This window comes from Colletotrichum aenigma (genome assembly GCF_013390185.1).
Source record: "Colletotrichum aenigma strain Cg56 chromosome Unknown KSG_Cg56_contig07, whole genome shotgun sequence".
NCBI classification, from domain to species: domain Eukaryota; kingdom Fungi; phylum Ascomycota; class Sordariomycetes; order Glomerellales; family Glomerellaceae; genus Colletotrichum; species Colletotrichum aenigma.
In genome coordinates this window covers 2,497,294-2,518,204 of record NW_023500913.1, presented here as the reverse complement: position 1 = coordinate 2,518,204, position 20,911 = coordinate 2,497,294, and the positions used below count along the sequence as shown (strand labels likewise).

General features: G+C 53.0%; 8 protein-coding genes across 8 annotated transcripts; 2 read left to right on the top strand and 6 right to left on the bottom strand.

Moving 5' to 3' along the window:
• Nucleotides 1-1,533: 1,533 nt before the first annotated feature.
• Nucleotides 1,534-2,472, top strand: RTM1-2 (Protein RTM1; the record flags this gene model as incomplete). The annotated part of the gene is made up of 2 exons (XM_037326182.1): nt 1,534-1,726; nt 1,787-2,472. 2 exons carry the CDS (start codon nt 1,534-1,536, stop codon nt 2,470-2,472), a joined length of 879 nt encoding a protein of 292 aa, XP_037175958.1.
• Nucleotides 2,473-2,622: 150 nt separating this feature from the next.
• ustS-0 (Glutathione S-transferase-like protein ustS) lies at nt 2,623-3,439 on the bottom strand (the record flags this gene model as incomplete). The annotated part of the gene is made up of 3 exons (XM_037326181.1): nt 2,623-2,771; nt 2,818-3,315; nt 3,367-3,439. The coding sequence occupies 3 exons, from the start codon at nt 3,437-3,439 to the stop codon at nt 2,623-2,625; spliced, it is 720 nt and encodes a 239-aa protein (XP_037175957.1).
• A 485-nt stretch (nt 3,440-3,924) lies between these two features.
• Nucleotides 3,925-5,263, bottom strand: CGCA056_v010933 (uncharacterized protein; the record flags this gene model as incomplete). The annotated part of the gene is made up of 6 exons (XM_037326180.1): nt 3,925-4,042; nt 4,117-4,400; nt 4,453-4,559; nt 4,614-4,695; nt 4,750-4,875; nt 4,934-5,263. 6 exons carry the CDS (start codon nt 5,261-5,263, stop codon nt 3,925-3,927), a joined length of 1,047 nt encoding a protein of 348 aa, XP_037175952.1.
• A 1,641-nt stretch (nt 5,264-6,904) lies between these two features.
• Nucleotides 6,905-10,233, top strand: vpr-1 (Minor extracellular protease vpr; the record flags this gene model as incomplete). The annotated part of the gene is made up of 12 exons (XM_037326179.1): nt 6,905-7,045; nt 7,102-7,440; nt 7,494-7,554; nt 7,604-7,703; nt 7,778-7,832; nt 7,887-7,946; nt 8,005-9,302; nt 9,352-9,461; nt 9,518-9,623; nt 9,678-9,765; nt 9,820-10,079; nt 10,131-10,233. 12 exons carry the CDS (start codon nt 6,905-6,907, stop codon nt 10,231-10,233), a joined length of 2,721 nt encoding a protein of 906 aa, XP_037175951.1.
• Nucleotides 10,234-10,345: 112 nt separating this feature from the next.
• On the bottom strand, nt 10,346-13,054 carry het-6-3 (Heterokaryon incompatibility protein 6, OR allele; the record flags this gene model as incomplete). The annotated part of the gene is made up of 1 exon (XM_037326178.1): nt 10,346-13,054. The coding sequence occupies one exon, from the start codon at nt 13,052-13,054 to the stop codon at nt 10,346-10,348; it is 2,709 nt and encodes a 902-aa protein (XP_037175954.1).
• A 676-nt stretch (nt 13,055-13,730) lies between these two features.
• CGCA056_v010930 (uncharacterized protein) lies at nt 13,731-14,830 on the bottom strand (the record flags this gene model as incomplete). The annotated part of the gene is made up of 3 exons (XM_037326177.1): nt 13,731-14,020; nt 14,094-14,525; nt 14,587-14,830. The coding sequence occupies 3 exons, from the start codon at nt 14,828-14,830 to the stop codon at nt 13,731-13,733; spliced, it is 966 nt and encodes a 321-aa protein (XP_037175953.1).
• Nucleotides 14,831-17,234: 2,404 nt separating this feature from the next.
• lovD-1 (Acyltransferase LovD) lies at nt 17,235-18,532 on the bottom strand (the record flags this gene model as incomplete). The annotated part of the gene is made up of 3 exons (XM_037326176.1): nt 17,235-17,381; nt 17,436-18,388; nt 18,448-18,532. 3 exons carry the CDS (start codon nt 18,530-18,532, stop codon nt 17,235-17,237), a joined length of 1,185 nt encoding a protein of 394 aa, XP_037175280.1.
• A 499-nt stretch (nt 18,533-19,031) lies between these two features.
• Nucleotides 19,032-20,255, bottom strand: CGCA056_v010928 (Neutral protease 2-like protein; the record flags this gene model as incomplete). The annotated part of the gene is made up of 4 exons (XM_037326175.1): nt 19,032-19,070; nt 19,123-19,251; nt 19,302-19,969; nt 20,033-20,255. 4 exons carry the CDS (start codon nt 20,253-20,255, stop codon nt 19,032-19,034), a joined length of 1,059 nt encoding a protein of 352 aa, XP_037175281.1.
• Nucleotides 20,256-20,911: the final 656 nt, after the last annotated feature.

Below are 20,911 nucleotides of genomic sequence, written 5' to 3'. Positions count from 1 at the left end.
CCTCCTAGTGTCATATTCTGGTAGCCGCCATTGATGCTGAAGTATAAGTAGCCAGCTTGATCTGCTGAAGTCTCATACCATTCCTCCACACCACCTGTGAGCAATTATTTGCATGAAAACATGCGGCCTCAACTTACCATCTTCTACTTATCTACTTAGTCATACATCACACACCGAGCTTCACGCTCTATCCCTTGCCCGAAACCACAGACTGCACACATACCCCGCCCAAAATGGCTATGCTTCTACCATTCCTAGCCCCAGTTGCCGAATGGCTAGGAGCCGCCGCACTTCTTCCGGAAATCGAGGCTGCGTTGGTAACAGCCTCAGCTTACGCCTCTTGGGCCGCTGGCTTGATTGTCCAAGGCGCTCTGAATGACGTTGGAGTGCAGACCGTGGCTAGAATCTTTGCCAGGCTCGCTCTCAACAATCCTGGATTGGCGGCGGCAGCTACACAAGCCGAAGCAGTCAGTAACAATGTTCCGTCTCTGGAAAGTGTGCTTAAGGACTGGACTTCGTGGTCCTTACACGAATTCAAAGACAAGGACAGTTTTGGAGATACTGAAGTCGGCTCGAGGCAAATGCCCGTTTTCAACTACTTTCAACAGCAGATCGGAAAAGTTGCGGAATTCCGGAATAAAACGATCACAGAGCTCATTAAAAACGCCTCTACGCAGCAGTCCCCAGAGTCGGTCAATCAGCTACATTCGGCTATGAAGGAATGGGCCGACATGTTCAAGAAGGTGGCCGACTTCTTGGGCTCATCTGCTGCGAAACCCATGATTCAAGCCGGTCTGCAGACTCACGCCAACGAAATCAACTCCGCAGCTCAAAATTTGTGATCGGACAGCGGCTGTATCGCCAACAGACTGTGGCCCCAGCCCATCAGTGTCTGAACTATATTACACATTCGCCAACGGGACTATTATTTCCCTCAACATCGGTCGCTACAGCCATTTCTACTTATTATGCGGGGGCGAGAAAGCTGTTTTCTCTGGTTTATTGCATATTACCTTGGCCAAGGACGAAGTTCATTCCTTAAGATGTTGCATTGCTTTGCCAGTCAGTCTTTACAAGAGAGGCCTGCAGCGTATTGGGGCAGACTACACAGCTTCAGAAATGCGTACAAATTACCAAAAATGATTCCGCAGGACCAATGTGTTGGTGAACATGCAAGATGCTGCAAAGCACTCCATGCACTATCTTTATTGAGAGAAATTACTCGCTCAGTTCGGTGGAGACCGCGCTTCGTGCCTAATATTCTGATGGAAGACGAGGTCGAGTCTTCTCCCTTATCCGAAAACTCGTATTTGAATACGAAAAAGCCGTGTCACTGCCACAGTGGCCCGCCCCCCCTGAATCGTGAAGCATTGATGATAAGAGCCGCGGTTTCTAGCGCCTAGTTCCAATTTGTTCTCTAAGTTCTTCATTCCCTTTCATACCGTTCTTTCATCTTTCTACTGTAGCTGTTTCTCTACCATCTTCCGGACGTCGCCGCACGCCAAGCTATTCTCCTCAACTACTGCCATTACCATGGTGAACGACGGCGATGGCCCTTTTGGGCCAGTCGTAAAAGGCACACAGATTGTTTTCTATGAATATCGGCCCAACGCAGGAGCCGCCTGGACATCTGTGGTGTTGTTTTCTATTGGTGTCGTGGGGCACTTGGGTTACTTCTTCTGGCTTCGTGCGTGGCACTTTCTTCCGTTCATACTTGGCGGCGTCGGTAAGCATGCTATGTTGTGTCAAAGGTTCGTCTGCAAACCTCTGGCTAATAATCTCATAGGTGAGGCGTTTGGCTACTACGGTCGCGCAAAAGCCTCCGAAAACCCTCTTGCTGTCGGTCCCTTCATCATGCAGAACCTCCTCATCCTCGGATCCCCACCACTCTTCGCAGCAACGATCTACATTAGTCTCGGCCGAATTATCATAGCCCTCGATCTTCGACGGCATGCCGCCATTAGTCCACGGCTCACTGCCTTCTTCTACGTCATCGTCGATATCGGCTGCTTCGTCAGCCAGGTTTTTGGATCCGTCATGCCAGCTTCCGGAGACCCATCAGCCATAGATCTGAGCAAGAAAATCATCATGGGTGGTTTGCTTGCGCAGCTCGGCGTCATTTGCCTTTTTGCGCTTTCTTGTGCTCATTCGCATCGATGGGCCAAGCGCGAGGCGCCCAATCTAAATGCAACCCACGCTGGGATCAACTGGAACAAGTACTACTTGATGACGTATGGAGTGGCTCTCCTCATGTTTGTGAGGAGCTTGGTTAGAGGAATCGAGTATCTCCAGGGAGATGGCGGATACATCATAAAGCATGAGTTCTTTGTGTATGCCTTCGACGCTGCTCTCATGGTGGCCATTATGGCTTTGTATCTCTGGATTCATCCGGGGAGGCTCGTCCGCGATCTTGGTCGATACATAAGCGATGCATTCGGAGACGAGCGGAACATCATGTTGGAAAGGCGATAGATAGGTGGGAGATTACATCTGGTCTTCAGCTAGTTGGGTACATGTGAAGTTTTCTTTTGTATCATTTATCCACAACTCTCCAAGAAGCAGAAAGAGCTGTTAGTAAAAGACTTCGATATGTGAGACAAACTGTCCCATCACTCTCCTCGCTCAGTGATCATTTCTCTCAAGCCAAGGGCCACAAGCCTTGTACTGTTTGTCAAATGCGGGCGAGATTTCAACAATACGGCGATAGTTCTCCTCGTTGAATCTCTTCGCCATTGCTATGACGCCAACATAAAGAAAATCGGCGTAAGAAACTGAGTCTTGTTAGCACCGATCATTTTGCTGGCAGGGGCGACTTACCCGTATCTCCGAGAAAGAAGGGCCCCTCCGTCTTGTTCAATAGAGCAGCAGCGTCTTCGATAGGCTTCTTAGCCTTCGCCCACGCCTTTTCGCCACCGTTCTTCTCTTCAAATTCATCAAGGCTCATGCCCAGAAACTCCTTGCGTGTTCGCCAGAAGTACTCCGCGCTGCGCTCGTCCAGAACCTCACGTGGAGCCACCGGGAGAAGAACAGGTGCCAAGGCATCCCACACCGGGGCGATGTGCTTGAGCGCTTCTTGAGATAGCTCTGCGTCGTGGTACAAGGGCGGCTCCGGGTAGTCGGCTTCGATGCGGGGGATGATCTTTTTGCTGTTCATGATGTATGTACCGTCTGGAAACTGAACAGTGGGGCAGGTGAAAGGCCTGATCTGGTCGGGGTCACCTTTGAGACCGGCCGCCTCCAGTCGGCCTGCAATATCAGGATACTCGAGCCATTCGGTCTTGTAGTCGACTCCCTTGAAGTTGAGGGCCAAGCGCGCTGGTTGCGGACGTTAGTTCTTTTGTCTTGTCCGCTGGTTGAATGGCCTACTTTTCCAAGTGTTCAGAGACCAGCAAGTGCCGTCTTTGCTAGGAATGTCAAAGAAGATGAGTTGCCCGGACATGTTGTGCTTGTTTGTTTCTCGAGCTCTCAGTGGCATACTGAGATCAATTTACACTTGGGGTTTAAATATTGATCAAAGAACAGTGAGGGAGGAGTTGAAATGGCACGACATGATGCAAGGTGTCAACAAGTGTCTGATGTAGCGCGTAGGCAGCAGTGACAAATCCCGAGCGGGGCCGATCAACGGATCCTCGTTGCCGTGGACGGTCCACGGTATGCGTTCCCCTCATTGCTGACATACTGCAGGAACTTTTGGCAAAGATACGAAAAGCACCAATCAAAAGCCCCGAAAATATCGGAGAAGCAGGGAAAATAGGCAGTCGCACTTGATTAGTTAGCGGGGAGCTTGATTGGATCGCCTTCTTCTGCAATATTATGACTCCAGCTGTAGAATAACGCCTTGATTTAACACGAGCACTACTTTCCATCCGTAGAGAAAAGGATGTTCAATTGAACGTAACACCGCAACCATTCCATGCTTCACATCTAGTCCAAATTCTTGAGGATTAGCTCTACCTCCGCATCGGCGGTATCGAGGATGTGTTCCGGTGGGTACTGAGCTTTCCACCCAATCTGGCAGCCACGTCGTGATGTGAATGTGCACCTATCGCGAGGGCAAGTGTATTAGCATACCACAGAGACCATCACCACGGTTGTTGCGTGGGGTTTTATACTCACTTTCCAGCCAAGCCCATCTCAACTAGGGATGCATCCACGCCCGTACCCTCAGCCATGATGTCGACTGCTTTCTGATCAGCCTTCATGACTTCGTCGGTGGAAATGACTCCTCTTTGGAAAAGCGCCTTGGCCATTGCCACGTAGAGATCATCCCACTCAACGCTACCAGCGGATGCCAAATAGTAACCATTCTTGCCACTGCCAGGACTGTCACCATTCAGGATGGAACGCAAGATTTGGAGATAGAGGGTTGCGTTGTCTGTAACATGGCATACTGGCCAAGTCTACCATCGTCAGATCCAGTACGTGGAGGTTCACAGCGAGGTGGAAGCTTACCGGTCGTCCTGGAGTGATTGAGTAAACACGACCAGCGGCTTTGGCGGCTTTGACAATATCCCTGGTTTGAATTGAAATGGGGTTCCCAAAGCCCTCATTTTTACCATCTGCACATTTCGTCAGAAGCTAGTCCTATCAACAGCTGATGATTAGACACTTACAAACGATGCAGGGAGCAAAAATGTATGCTTTCACACCTTGTGCAGCTGCCTCTTCAATGACGATATTGTTGGTGTCGACAGCCTGGGTTTTGTCAGAGCGGTCACATCTAAGACCTTCCTATCGATCGGTATTTACCGTTTGCATGATTGGGACGGGTGCCTTTTGCGCCTTTTGAATACTGTATAGATCTGGGTCGGTGTCGTGCAACGGGCGATCTGTGGGAGCACCAGCGTGGCTCGAGAAAATCTTGGCCCCGGTAGTCTTGCGGCACAATCGTCAGAACTATGGTACTTCAAATGTGTGAATCCGTACCACTCACATGAAGAAAATGAACGTCTCCTCCTGTTTGACGCTTCACTTCTGCCAAGGCCTTGATAAAGTTCTTCTGGCCAGCGGAGTTGAGGGCGTCGATCAGGTAGTACACAATCGTGATCCGGTTGTTCACGACCGCGTCTCTGACGGCAACTTCATTCTTCGGTGAAAAGGAAAGAGGCTCGGCGCCGTGACTTTTAACAGCTTCAGCTTGCGCATCTGTTCGAACAAGAGCAAACAGCTTGTCATAACCACTGAGGCCGGCTTCTTCCCACCGGGCAAGTAGGGTGCCGCCAAGGTAACCTGAGGCGCCAGTGATCAGGATGTTATGTGCCATTTTCGAAGGGATAATAATTGAGCGGGCTTCGAGTTCTCTTGTGATGGGTCTAATGATAGAACTCAATAAGCCAATCAACCTGATTTACTTGAATGCTTTTCTTTCACTTGGGTTGACAACACATTTATGTCACCCAAGTCTGCAAGCGGTGTGTTCCATCCATGGATAATCCGATAGTCTCCGGGAGTAGCATCTGCGTGGTTGGAGCAATGATTTACTCAAGCGGCATGGCCTATTTTGGGCCTCCGCCATTGCACTACTCGCGGACGGTCGTTCAAGTCACTATTTGTAATCACAGAGGGGATCAGCCGTCGGAGGTGCACGAATGATGTCACCTCTGTAGCGAAGGCCGATTACTCAGGCAGCTTATACTAGAAAACCGCCAGATCCTAGGTAGGGCTTTAACCGGAAATAGCGGTGTGGTACATGTCCGCGCCCCGAAGAGCCCCGGAAGCTTAAACGCATGCCGGCAGGCCGCCCGCCCGTCCCCGCGCCGAAGGACGTTGTGTTGGACAGCCAACCGTTATTGATGACACGAAATGGAGCCTGTCATAGAGTCCATCGTGGATTGTATGTTTCTGCATTTTTGCATGGTTGGTTTGAAGCTAATCGCTCACAATTCTTGCGTCATGTCAAGCGCCTGGACCGCCCTCGCCAAGCTTCCAGTACTATCTATCGTACTGGCTACGAGGAATGTCTTCGAAACAGCCAAACCTCGCGCATTCTTCCGCAGACGAACAGTCTAACGTCTCAGCCTGCAATGCCTTTCAAGCGGCTCGCTGTCTTCTCAGAAGACTCATGCTGCACTTACGACATCTTTGTCAATAATCGGTTCCACATTTCCATCAAGGACCTCTCGCTTCTAGGGCTTGAGTCGTCCCACAAGCACACTGACTCCGCAGCATAATCCACTTGCCATCGTGATGCCTTCAACCAGAAATCCTCCGATTCCCCGATGGCACAATTGGCTAGCGCGTCAGACTGTTAATCTGGAGGTTGGTGGTTCGAGCCCACCTCGGGGAGAGCTTCTGTATCTTTTTGCGTTATTTTGTATAGCCCTAGTGCTGAAGTACCTAATTTTTGGCGAATGTGCAGCCTCACTGATACCAAATGTAATGGGCTGTTAAGGCTGCAGAGAGTGTTGATCACATGTGGCATATGTGAAGATATCACGGCTCGCCGTGGAGGAAGAACAAGTAACTCACCTCGCACTGAGCCGGATCGTCAGGGACCGGATTTAACCAGGAGCGCATGCAACTGAGTTAATATGCGCTATTTGGACCCGTCTTGCCCTTGGCAAAGCCGCTCTAGCAGGGACTCTAAATGAACCCGATGCACCAAGAGCGGAAGATTGGCCCCATTACAGCGCGCATTGCAACCTTGTGTGCCCTGGCTGCAGGGGATAGCTGGAAGCCATGATCCCAATCTAGAAGGCGGATTTGCAACCTGCCAAATGCTGCATTCAGATGCTACGACAGGAAGTCGACACGGCAAGGATAACAGCTAATGCGCATACGGACACGAGAATCACATCTTGGGTGCTATCCGGGTTCTCTTTCGAGTTTCTCAAATATGAAGCCTTGCAAGCTTCCTCGCACATTGGCTTGAAGGCGAAATCTCAGTGTTTTGTGCCTCATAATCATGCGATTTGCTCTCTTGATCTGGGCAGCCGCCCTGGGGCTGACCAACGCTCACGCGTCCCCAAACCCCAGACGCAGAAGAGATGGCACTCGGAACGCCACTCTGTCGGAAACTAAGAAGTTCATCGTCGAAGTCGAACAAGTGCGTGAGAAGTTGAGGCTCCTACTCAAGATCCTCCGCTGACAAAGTATATTCAGGGCGCTCAACTCGCCGACCTATCCCGGAAGATTGAGGCCACGAGTGCCAATGTTCTCAAATCTTTTAATAGTGATATCTTCTCCGGATTGAGTGTTGAATCGGGCAGCGACAACTTGGACACCTTGAAGAGCATCCGAGAAGTCTCGCAGGCATGGCCGGTCAAGACTTACAAGCTCGCACCTCTCACACCGCAGGCTTCTTTCAGCGACGACGCGACAGCCCAGAACTGGTCGATACACTACTCCAGCGGAGTCGACAAGCTTCACGAAGCGGGAGTCTTTGGTAAGGGAGTTAAGGTCGCTGTAATCGACTCCGGCGTCGACTACCGACACCCTGCTGTAAGTAATCACTATGGTAAAAAGGATCGTGGTATCTGACAACGGGTCGTCAGCTTGGTGGTGGGTTTGGGTCTGGGTTCAAGGTTTCTGGCGGCTATGATCTTGTCGGAGAAGGTGACCACGATTTTGCTTCCAGTGTTTGATGATTTTCTAATCGTCACAGATTACGATGGTTCTAACGAAAAAGTACCGGATGATGACCCACTGGACTCTTTGGGTCACGGCACACACGTCGCCGGAATCATCGCTGGGAAAAGCGAGTTGTAAGTTTGAACCTAATTTGAGCACCTTTTTCTGAAGGCACTCGATCTCTGATACCGACTGATTGTTCGTCTAGTTATGCAGGGGTTGCTCCTGAAGCCGAAATTCTCGCCTTCAAGGTCTTTGGTGCTGTGAGAAACATCAATGCATCCTTCCCCAAGAGCGCTGACTGAAGGAATTTGCAGTTCGAGGGTACCGATGAAGACACACTTATTGACGCAACCATCATGGCTTATGAGTCAGGTGTAAATTCCCCCATTCACGCATATAAAGGGAAATCGTGCTGATCAATGTCGGACACAGGCAGATATCATCACTGCAAGTATCGGACGCGCAGCTGGCTTTTCAGATGGTCCCTGGGCAACGGTGGCATCTAGAATCGTCGAGCAAGGCGTCGTTGTCACCATCGCCGCCGGCAACGATGGCGATGAGGGCCCATTCTACGCGAGCAGCGGTTCGTCAGGAAAGGAAGTTCTAGCCGTTGCCTCCGTTGACACGAGCCGAGTGCCCGCCAAGCCGTGGCACGCGACCTTCAGCCTAGAGGGTGTTTCCAACACAACCCAGCTGGCTTACATCCCGCCCGTCAACAGGCCACTGTGGAACGTCGCCGGTCTGCCCATCGTTCCCCTATCCTTTGACACAAAAGCATCAGCTGAAGCTTGCAACACACTGCCGGACACGATGCCGGATCTTTCCAACGTCATTGTCCTCGTTAGACGAGGAGGATGCACTCAGTACGTCAAGCAGACGAACGTGGAGAAGTTTGGCGCACAGTATATGCTCATATACAATGACGACTATCGACCCTTCGAGCTCGTCGCCAACTCTGCGTACAAATCGCAAATGGCCCTCATTGACGCGAAAGCTGGTGCGGCGATCATCGAAACAGTCAAGGCCGGCGGCAACGTGACTGCAGACTTCACCAACCCTGCAGATCCCAACTGGGCAGTTGGTTTCTTCGATGCTGCCGGCGGGATCCCTTCACAGTATTCCAGCTGGGGCGGTACCTATGAGCTAGAGATCAAACCCGATATTGCTGCTCCCGGCGCCAGCATCTACAGCACCTATCTCGACAAGACCTGGAAGGTCCTTTCGGGAACGTCAATGGCGACTCCTTACGTTGCTGGCGTTGCTGCGCTCTACATCGGTAAGCATGGGGGCCGCTCAGTACATGGCAAGGGGTTCGCCAAGGATCTCTCAAGGCGCATTATCTCCTCCGGGGAGTCGCTTCCATGGCAGGCTATTGAGCCCCAAGCATTGCCAACCGACTTCGGCTTTTTCGCCCCTGTCGCGCAAGTTGGCACTGGCCTCATCAATGCCACGAAGCTGTTGGAGTCAAAGACTTCGATCTCGTTTGAGAAGATGACACTCAATGATACGAGATCATTCAGTGGGAGTCACAAGGTTGACATCACTAACAATGGCGATGATCCAGTGGGTTACACATTCGCTGTGGAACCAACTGGAGGGTTCAACGCACAAGGCAGGACTGCCCAGCTGCTTGCAGATGTGCTTGACGTCAAGCCAATTGAGCTTGTCCCAGAAGTTACGTTACCCACTGATACCTTCATGGTCAATCCCGGCGAGACGAGAACAGCTGAGTAGGTATGAGTCGAAGATACTTCCGAAGGCCAACTAACAGCCCGTCAGATTCAACTTCAAGCATCCCCAAGTTGACGACGAGTCCAAACTGCCTATTTACAGTGGGAAGATTATCATTACTAGCGGACATGGAGATACTCTCTCAGTACCGTATCTGGGTGAGACTCTTTGAGACACATTGTGCACTGTCTAGAAAGCTCACACGGTCTAAAAGGTGCCGCATTTGATCTCAGAGCTCAAATGACCGAGAAAATGTTCCCGGATGGCTATCCCTTGCAGAGATCCGGCCCCAACAGCCTGGGTATTGACGCGTATCATACGTAAGTAAACATAGTGTCGGCGACTTGCAATCACCAAAGCTAACGAGTTGCTAGCTACGCATTCAACACCAGCCGTTCTGCTCAGGACTTTCCAAAGGTTCACGTTCAGTTCAAGTGGGGAACACAGGAGCTGCGTTGGGATGTAAGTCTCTACAATCTCTCACTTTGGAAATTCGAAATACTCATTTCAAATCAGATATTTGATGACACATATGAGGAGAGTCAATGGATTTACCCGCCGGTAGTAGGCCAGGATGGATACATTGGCTCCGCCACATACTCGACATACTCCGTTGGTGCGAGCACTTTTGATCCAGCGACGATGGACAGAGATAAGGTGCTGCCCTTCCCCATCCGAGGAATTGAGCGCACCACGTCATGGAGTGAGTTGACTGATCGCTTCTGGTGGCTTGGAAAGTTGGCAAATGGCAGCTACATTGCTGCAGGAAACTACACGTACGTTCTTCTTTACTTTTCGCCAACGAAGTTTCTAACACTATCCGATAGCATGCGTTTTGCAACTCTCACCCCCTTTAGTGAACCTTCGGAGTCGGGTAGCTGGGATATCTGGAAAACACCCCAAATCACCATTTTGCCTTATGCACCATGAGAGGGATTTGTCTTTCTAGGTTCCATCTGAGTTGAGAGAAGATCTATCAAAAGATACATGTAGTACCACACTTTTGTTCGAAGGGAAAACCCACCAAACCTTTTCTTCCTCCTCAGACAAGTGTAAAGTCTGTGAAAGGGACGAACCCTTGTGGTGCCCGTACAGCATACCTCCGCCCCTCACTATCCGTGCTGAAATAGTCCGACTCAAGCTTCTCGTCCACCACGTCCGCCCAACGCAGCAGCTCACCATCCATTACTCCGTGAACATAGCAGTCCCCAACAACTTTGTACTCCTCCACTTGCCCAGCTCCACTTTCTGTCTTGGTCTTCCTCAGCACAAACGGAGTTCTGAATCCTTCGAGAAGGACAATGTAGTCCTCGATCTCTGCGTTCCACGGCAGAGTTGCCATGAAGTGGTGCTCCAAATCCTCAGTAGCGTAGTGTGCCTTCCTCTTAGACCATTTCTCCTCATCCTTCCCATCTTCTTGCTCGGCCTCTGGCTTTTTGGGACCTCTTGTTCCCAGAATGGCAAAGCGCCGACCTTTCTGGACTTCTTGGAAGGGGACTGTGTAGGGTATCATTCGCCTTTGAAGATCTGCCTCAACATCCTCGTCAAAGTCGAGGAGCCACACGAATATCCCGCTCTGGTGAGCCCGAACCCCGGGGGCGGTCAAGTCTTCCGGCGAGTCAGGACCTCGGGCATAGAATTGCTTGAAAGCCGCAACAGCGTCGAAGAACTCCTCTGACGCAGAAGTCTTCGCTTGGTCTTCTGTGTTACCTTCGGTCAAAGATGGTTCGGCCGCCTCGCCAGCTTCCTGTGCCACTCTTCGCCCGGTTCTCTCACCATGCCAGGAGCAGTCAGCTGTCATGGTGCGCACCAATGCGTCGTTCGTGCCTTCTTCCGAATACCGCTCTGCGACATCTTCGACCATGTTTGTTGCGAGGGTCAGAATGAAGTTCCGAGCATCCTCGTCGTTGAAGGAAGGCAGGTCCATTTCAGGAGCGAATTCGAAACCACCAAACGTCAGTGCAGAATTGTCGTGTGAGTAGTACTTCCATGCTCCTCCCACCGTATTGACGCGCGAAATAACGGTTCCTCGGACCGTCATCTTTGGCTTGTCCCCGGCCTCTAGAACAGAGACCTTGGGTGTCGACTGCCCCATGCACTGGTACAAGTGACTCTGGAGGGTTGAGCGAGACTGCTTCGACCAGTCCGGGACCCATGAAGGAAGGTCGGGAAGGTCTTGATCGATCCCGGCGTGATGCAGAAGGTCGACAACCCGTTCAGTATTTGCAATTTCGGTAGCTACCTCGGTAAAGACCTTCGATGCGGTATTTTCCGGTGAGTAGTCGGGGATGATGGACTGGGCGACAGCATCGTCGGTCAGACCAAGCAGACCGTACACCTTGTCTCTTGCGTCTGTTGCCAGATTATTCCTGGAAAGGCACAGAAGCTCGAATATCGTCGGCTCAGTTGAAATGACCTCCTGTGAAGAACTTTCATCGGCTTCCTTGTCTTGTCCATGACGTTGGTCCCGGAGTACCTTAAAAGAGCTCGCGGGACTAAGGTGCATCACTTTATTGAAAGTGTCTGCGTAAGGGCCGAGTCGGAGCGTGCGAGGCAAACCATGGCTTCTGGCCATGTCCCAAAAGACCGTGATGGCTTCGAGGCTGACGGCTGTAGTGTCGCATAACACCACCACCTTCTTCGCCAAAACAACTTCCTGGAGAACCCAGGTGCGGAAGTACCAGTCTTGGTTCCAGAAGTCCATCAGATTATTCCAAACTTGTTGGCCCTCCTCGGTCTTGGGATCAGGCAAGTTGGCCTTCTCCCAGTCTCTGTCGGATTGAACCTTTTGCCGAGTGTTATTGGACCATATGCGTGTGAGAAAGGTCATGATGCTGATGGCGCCTTGTGCATTCTCGGAACTGTACGCGTTGTCCTCTGCAGTTCCTTGCCAGTCTCCAGGCTTTTGGGATATTTCCGTGTCATTGGCCTTTTCCTCCCCGGCATCGTCACCGACACCAAAACTCATCATGTCCTGAACTCCCAAGCCGCCCATGCGGTCATCCAATGTATCTGTTTCATCTTGGGCATCCGTCTCGGGGCCAACCAGGGCGTATTTGTAGTGGCCTGGATGGGCAAGAATCATGGACGCATTCCGATAGATTGCTCCCATGAAGAGGACTTGGGAACTCCGCTCGCCCAGGTCGTCTTGGTTGATGCAAATACCATCCGCCCAAAGCCACGAGTCCGGGTGCCGGTTGAGGCAAGTCTGGATCGCATGAAAAAGGTTCCCCGTGACGGATATCATCTTTCCGTTGCAGTTGATGCCGATGAATCTCTTGGGGTCTCCCCAAACGTACGAGAGGCAGAAGTACGGCGGAGCTTCATCGAGGCTGAATGTTTCGAGTTGAAGTTGACTGACGATGCCATCCTCAGAGGGAGATGCAAGCCTGAGTAGTCGGAACTGGCGCTTCTCCGGATCAAGTGGGGTGTATTCGAACTCAACCGCACTGTCTTTGAAGATCACCCGAGGGCCTCGCTTCAAGGTCGCGTCCTCTTCGCCCGGCGGACGCACGTCGTCCATCTTGCCGATGAAAGAGTACTTGCTGTTCTCGTGTTCGTTCGCAGACCATGGCGTTGATCTGAGAGAGACGGTGTTGGGATCAATACCCTCTTTGCGTGCGAGGTATATCTTGAGGGCTTCCGTGTTGCCGGCGGACAGCTGGTCCAGGGCGATTTGGAGTTCATAGCTGTCAGGGTCCAGGTCCGAGGGATCCACCGGCTGTTTGGCTGGAGAGTTTGCGTCAGCCATCTTGTGATTGTGTTTATTCAGATAATATTTGGTCAAGACCATTGTTAATTGACGTGATGCAATCGCCTTTTTGAATACATTGTCCTTTCGAATGAGTTGACGTGGTCATCTGTTCTCTCAGCTCTGCTCCTCTCTAGGCAACAGTAAGTCTAATTGGGTTAGGGATCAGCGAATCACACAGCCACGCTGGCATTTTTAGGCATCTCTCGTAAGCACGCATCTGGCTCCTTCTCACCACTCCTCGGGTCCGAATCGTCACGATCAATCCGAGTGAGCGTATGAGTTTTCTGGACCAACATGACTGTGCTGACTCGCAATAAGTGAAGCGAACAGTAATTCTCCGATGTGTTGGTGCTGACTTCACACCGAGATGCCGTAATTTATTAGGCTTTCGGGCCCCGGCGGCCCCACTAAAAACTGTCGTAGGCGTTCCGCAGGAGAAAGTCCCTACCACGAGAGTTGCGGATGGGCTCGGAAGTCAAATTAACAAGACACTGAGTATGAAACAACCACGTTCATCACGCGAACCGAGTGAAACGTACACACTTGCATCGAGAGATGATTTCAATCACATCCTGTCATTTCTATCTACATGTTCACTACCACTGGTATACTACCGATGTGTTCTATCTCAGCCCTATCCGCAGCATTCTCACCATATTCCAGGTTGCAATGCTTAGCTCTCCAGAGCAGAAGTGTCGACACCCATAGTGATGTAGCCGACCATTCCGTTCTCGATGTTCTCGCCGTCCAAGGGAGCGACCTCGATGATGGGGCTGTAGCCGCCGATCGTGCTCTGGTCGAATAGGCTCAGAGAGTCCTCGACGTTCTTGGTGCGGTTGATCTGGGTGTGAGAGACGTAGGGCTCAAGGGCCATGATCTGAGCAGAGACGTCTTCGTCGAAGTAGATCTGGCCGGTGTTGATGAGGTTGCCGGAGCTGACGGTGCCGTTGGCGCGGACGGACCCTAGAGCGTTGGGTGTAAGTATGGATATGAACAAGGTTCAGAGGGAAGGAAGAGAAGGGGCAGGTGCACGTACAGTCAGTGAAGACCTGGGTGTGGATGTGGATAGCACGCTCGACGTAGAAGCCGGGGAAGATGGTCTGCATCTCCATGATCCCCTCGGAGTTGGTGGGCCACATGCCTCTGAGGAAGGTGGTGTCGTCGGTGTGGAGGTCAGTGACGCCGATCTCGAAGTCGGTAATGTTCAACTGGTTGAGCAGCTCCTCGAACCGCGTGTTCGGGCTCAGATGCGTGAACGACGAGTAGCTGCCCGTCGCGTTGCAGTGCCAGAACGAGACGAGAGCATCAGGGAGCGGCTCGCAGGTGGCCATGTCGAGGATGCCCACATCGAGCGTCAGGGGGACGCCGACCTCGCCCTCGGTCATGTCCATGCGCAGAGTCTGCGAGCGAGGCCAGACGTAGGGGCCCTCGGTGACCTCAGGGGTCAGGACGCAGGTGTTGTTCTGGACTGTGACGAAAGTCAGTTGCCATTCTCCTTGTACACTTTCAGCAAAGACGTCTTGACTCACTGCTGTCGTAGTAGACACCCTCAGTGCTGATCACGACACTGGAGTTGCCAGCGCGCGCCTCCAACTCGGCCGCGCGCTTGGCCATGCGCTTGGCCTGTCTCTTTTTGTGGAACTGAGCAGTCTGCCCGGCGCAGCGCTTCGCCATGGCATCACGACGAGAGATCTCGGAGCGGGAGAGGATCTCGTTGTGGGCCAGGGCGGAGGCCGTCAGGAGGCCGGTGGCCAGGAAAGAGCTGAGCTTCATAGCGAAAGAGTGGATGCTCGAGAAAGAGTGACTGAAGAGATTGTAGAACGAGGGCGATCTGCGATAGAGAGAAGACACAAGATGAGCATTTCGAGAGAAGGCCCCTAGGCTTTATCTACTCTTCCCTACTTACTGAAGCAGCTACGAGAAAGAACATTCTCCCGTCGCCATGATTGATACTCACGTCGCGACGGGCATGGATCCCAACATCCCTTGTCTTGAACCCCCATGTTTACACGATGCAGCAAACAACAAGAATTGCCCCCTTTTGATTAAGCAGATGCAACCCTACGCAGATTTCGAAATGCAAGCCAGATCCATCCAAACTCCATGATGAGAAATGCGTTCGAAATGTTTCGTCAATTGCTTCCTCGAGGCCCAGACCGAAGCCACCCCTATGGAGCTCATCCGACCCACAAGGACCGTGTTCCGGCCCCGGTGCGCCGCGCCGCGTGAGGTCGGCACGGGATGTGGGAGGAATGGAGCCGCTCGCGAGTCACGAAACCCGCTCAGCGCAAAGCCCAGTGCGACTTGCCCCTTATGAAAAAGGCCTACCGGGCTCCAGTTAAAGAAACTGGGCATTGCTACTCTACCACAGAATGCGCCTCCCACATCCCGTGGTCAACTGGACTTCTTTGATGACGTCTTGCTTGGCGATGGCACTTCTCCTTGCTTTTTTCTTCTTCTTCGATATGTGTGTCCACAGAACAACTGGACACCCGGTGGGCTAACAAGGTTGCCGAAAAAAGAAGCGCGCGCGGAAGCGATTGCAGAATACCGGGAGGTAAAATCCTGCCGCTTCGTCTTACACGTGCTTGTTTTATACCCTGGGGGTCCTTGGTATCTTGCAAGGAACATCATCTGAGCTTCCTTATGGAAGCACACGATAGACGCAAGGTTGATAAGCATGACAACGCAGAAGCGCGTTCCTGGATTTCCGAATTGAAAATGGCCCCATCAAGTCCTGCTCCTTCCCGCCCAGGGGCTAGCATTGATTAGACAACATTGCCCACCCAAGCAAAGCCATAAAGGTCTGTACGAAAAGAAACTATCGCCCCCCTTATCGATGCCTTCCATGATGACAAGGCTCCGAATGTCCACCTTGTATGGCGACTTCCAGGGGAGGATCCATACCTCGCAACGGTGCCGATGCTCCATTCTTGTTTCCGACCCAATGAACACGGTACGATCGACTGCTCCGAGGTGCCGGGGGGTGTTGATGTCAAATCGGCCTAGGCCGCTGGCAATGCCGGCTGAGATCTTGGCGGATCGCCCTGCCCTGGACGGTCGCCGCCAGGGCGGTTGACTCGAGAGAAGAAGGGTATTCTTGGCGAATCGGCGGTGCAGGATTTGTCCTTTGCTGAAAGCTCTGGTCTTGCCCGCCGGATGATGTCCGTTGTGGACGTTCACCTTCTGTTTTGGGATGAAGGGTCTGGTCCTTAGACCGCATACCGTATTCTAAGCAAACTCAGATACACATCCAATTCATTCCTCAGACCAAGCTAATATCTACATTGAAATTATGGTAGGAATCAGAGTCGATAAGAGGGCAGGCAGCTAGGCAACTTTCTTTTGAGACCGATCAGTGATAGTGGGATAAAGCACCTGCTGCTTCGTTGTGTCGCGTACTCGTGCTGCAGTCAGATGAACACCAACTAGGCAAGGGAAAGAATCCTAACTTGTTTTTCCTATGATCATTTGCTTAGTAAAGCAGAGTTCTTGGATCACACTAGTCTCTCGGTGGCGCGCACCCCCATGCTGTACATGGGGCTGAGAAATGATCTGCCCAGACGAAAAGGCTAGTCCATCAAGGCATACAAAGTAAGCCAGACAACCCCCGGCGCGAAAGTCCAAGTCACTGCGAGTATCCCCATTGTCCTAAATAACCGGTGAGCCATAGAACATGAGGCTCGCCGATGTGGTGAAGTTTCAAGGATGTTTAAGTTTCAATCTAACTCGGGCAGCATGGCGACTGTTCCATTGGCCAACTGAATGAAAAAGCGTCGTAACTTGCCTCTTGAGGCTAACAAGGGAAAAGCCGTCCGAACCCCATTTAATGATCCCGTGCGGGCCCAGCCCATCCTCAAATCAACCCAACCTAGGTATGATATCTTGCTAATTCAGCTTTCGCCGCTTACATATCAATTTCCCGATGACTGCGAATGCTGCCAAGCTCGCTCCCGTTCGATCTATCCGTTTGCTTTGAAATCAACCAAACCACCTTCGCAAGACATGAAAGTCAAATGGTGATCCTGTCGGATTATTCAACTCGCCAACGCAGGCAGCTTCACATTCCAAAAAGGGCCGAATATTTGCACTCTATTTTTGCTCGAGTCTAGATGTCATCTTCTAACTTACTTTTGTTTAAACGTGCAGCATACTCCTCAATGAACATCATGTCCTTTCAGAGTGCCGCACGGGGTCTCGACCTCTTCAACCGAGCGTATATCTCGTCTTCAAAAGCCTTGATGAAAGGCCTTACCTGTTCCTCGGCTGCCGGCAACATCTGTGTCGCAAAAAAGCCACACAGTCCCGTAGTTCGATCAATCCACTGTTAAAGTTCAGCATTTCTCTCCTGATCCATGGCGAGGATTTTGTCACATACCCAAAACACATTGGACGCGCCACTCCAAATCAGCGTCCCATACCTCCTATTCGGATGCTTCTCCCCGTCGACGAGCAACCCGCCCAACCCCCAATCATACTCACCCGTGACAGGGAAGTGCCCAACCGCCCATTCCGGCGTCTCCATCGCCTCCAACAAACTCCTCTTCGCCTTCTCCCCCAACTGTGGCTTAAACATCTCCGCCGTCGTCCCCGGCCTCAGCAGCTTCCCGTCATCCAGAAGCAACGACTCCAACACTTTCATCACATCTCCCGCGGTCCCATACACGCCCTGCCCGCCCAGACAGTCCGTTACGCCGTCGTTCAGCTCCCGGCCGCGGTGCAGCTTCACCTTCCCCGTCTCCCTGTCGCGCGTGTTCATCCCCCACAGCCGCGGCCTGACCTTCTCCACTCTAAACGTGAAGCTCTCCGCGCCGAGGGGGTCCCAGATGTGCGCGCACATGTAGTCCTCCAGACTCTGCCCGGTAACGGCCTCGATCACTTTGCCCAGCCAGTCGGAGCTCGAGCTGTACGCCCAGCTCGCGCCGGGCTCGTAGATCAGCGGGTACGCAAAGCGCTCCTCGACGGTGACGCCGCGCGTGGGCTTGATACCGTGGTGGGACTGCCACTCGCGCGTCGCGGAGTCAAGGAAGTCGTAGCTGTTGCCGGCGCTGTTGGTGAGGAGGTGGCGGAGGGTGATGGGCTGCTGGCGCGGGACCTCGATGGGGGCGCCGGAGTCGGAGAAGCCAGTAAGGATGGGCTTCTGGGCGAGTGCCGGGACGTGGTGGGAAACGTCGCTGTCGTCGAGGGAGAGGATACCGCGCTCGACGAGCTGGAGGGCTGCGATGGTGGTGAGTAGTTTTGTCACCGAGGCGAGGGTGAGGACATCGTCGGCGGCTAGGGGCTTGCCGGTCTTTAAGTTGTTTCCAAAAATGTGAGAATACTGGAAATCGCCTGTGACAGGTACGGCATAAGTAAGAAGATTCGGTCACTCGGATCATCAGAAGACTCACCGGACTTGTCCCTGGCATAGAGCATAACTCCCGGAATATCGGCATTCCGCACTGCTGAGTCTATAAAATCTTCGAAAGATGACATGATGTGTATAGGTCTGGGAATTCCTGAAGAAAATGTATTCCTGCCACGCCTTTTGGTTGCTCTTTGACCAAAACTAGACAACAAGAAAATGTGATGGTGAAGTCGAGGTGACAGCTGGCCCCGGCGTTCTCATACCGGCTTATTACTAATCCGAGGGGGCTCATGCAGATCCCCCGCAACAACCCCAAGCCGGGAGGCATTTAACGGGGCACGGGACCCGCATAATCCACCATTTTAACCTCGGCATCTCTCCCACCGCGGTCCGAAGTTTAGAGCATTTCACATCAACATCAGGGTTGTATTCACAGGTGGTGCAGCCGGAGCTGCTCCAGAACCTATACACAAGAACAAAAACAGCTTCCCTTCCCCATTTCAAGTCGTTCACATCCAGTCTTCAACATCGCCAAGCCAGAATGTCCGGCTCCCTCGTATTCGCTCCAGTCTCCAAGCTTCATGCCGTAGCTCCAGTGCCCTGGAACCAGTCATCGAGAATTTGCGCTTAGCAGCCAACATAGATGGCGTTGGCGAAGAGGGAGTACTATCAAAATGTCAGCACAAATGCCAATGGCAGTCGCCGTGAAGAATCTTACGGTATCGGCGTGGTTGAGGTTCTGCGCAGCGGTCAAGCTCTGGACGCAAGAGTATCCGTAGCAGGAAGACTGGTCGGTGGTGCCCTTGATCTGAGACAGGTGGGTAACCTCGTGGACGGCGGTGGTGGCCTACACTTCTGTCAGCAAAATCCCGATCGCGCATCACAGCAAAAACGTACCTGGTCCTGGGCGTGGCAGGTGCGGGACAGCGCAGTCATGGTGAAGAAAGTCGGGCAGTTGACCATGTAGCTCTGGCTCGGCAGCGTGTAGGCGATGACACCCGAAGAGCAGGCAGGGTAGATATCCGTGCAGTACTGGCGAGAGACGCCGGAAGTGGTCGAGCCGCACTCGCTGGCGACCTTGGCGAAGACACCAGCGACAGTGTTACGGGTAGCAGTCGTGCTGGACTTGAAGTACTCGGTCATCTTGGCCGCGGAGCCCGAAACGGCAGCAGAGGAAGCAGCAGCAGCGAGGGAGCGGCAGTTGCTCAGCGCGTTGGTGGTCGCGGTGCGCTGGGTGCCGGTGCAGTCGCTCTGCACGACGGTGCGCTTGACGTGCTCGTGGAAGTCGCGGCGGACCTTGGCGGCGGCGGCGCCGTCGACGGCGACGGAGAGCACGTTGGACGCGAAGGGCGCGGTGCCGGCGATGTCGGTCGAGTCCGCGTCCGCGTAGGAGAAGGAGCCCTTGGCCGCGACGTCGAAGGTGCCGCCGGCCGAGAGGTCGTGCACCTCGGCGACGTCCCACTCGACGGAGACGGTCTGGCCGGCGGGGATGACCTCGAAGGCGTCCTCGGCGAGGCCGGCGGTCTGGAGGCGGAGGCGGATGCCATCGAAGGCGACCTTCTCGGCTGTTTTTCGTGTGTCAGTATTTGGTCTTGAGAAGGAGAGGAAGGTGCGAGTGGGCGACTCACAGCCAGCAAAGACCTCGGCCTTCTCGACGGCGAGCTTGTCGAGGATGGAGCCGGTCTTGAAGACCTTCAGGTCGGAAGCGCCAGTGTTAGTGATGCTGGCCTTGACGCCGGAGTTGCCGACGGCCTCGATCTTGACGTCGAGGGGGCTGTCGCGCTTGTTGAGGTCGACGACTACGGCGCTGGCGAGCGCGGCGAGGCAGGAGAGACCGGCGAGGAACTTCATTGTCGCGGAGTGCTTGGGCAGAAAACCGAGAAAGACAGGAGGACCAGGGAGAAAGCTGGATTGGGGTGACTGAGCGGAGACCGTTGGCGGGATGAGGGAGTGAGGTTCTCTGGATTGCTGGCCATCAAGGTTCTCAGACGCGATATATATACTTGTTGCAATGTCAATGTTTCTGGTGTTTTTTATCGTTCGTGCCTCAACCGACGCATGTCGACAACTCCATAGCCAGCACCACAGCCCGCCCCAGCGAAATAACTCGAATCGACGTCTGCCAAGACGGGAGGTGCGACGAATGAGGAATGTGCGAACCGCGGGCGTCTACATTTCTTCTGCGGATATGAGGGGCCCAGGCGAGCCGAATGCAGCGAGTGCCGGAGGCATGGCGAGGATGAGGAAGGCATCGAACGCTGATGGATGCGACAACCGATGACGGACGGGGGTCTTCATGTTTGCCAAGAGTAGCCAAGAGAGAAACTCGATCTTTGGGTGCCGAAAGAAACGCAGTGACAGAGAGGTCCAGACTGCGATGCTGTGTGCAATCTGGGGAAAGGACGTGGGATTAAAGCTCTTGGCATGTCGCCGCACCGGGGACTTTTTCTCCACACCTCATATCGCCAGACGCGCCCGAGGGGGTGATTAAGGTGATGCAGGATTAG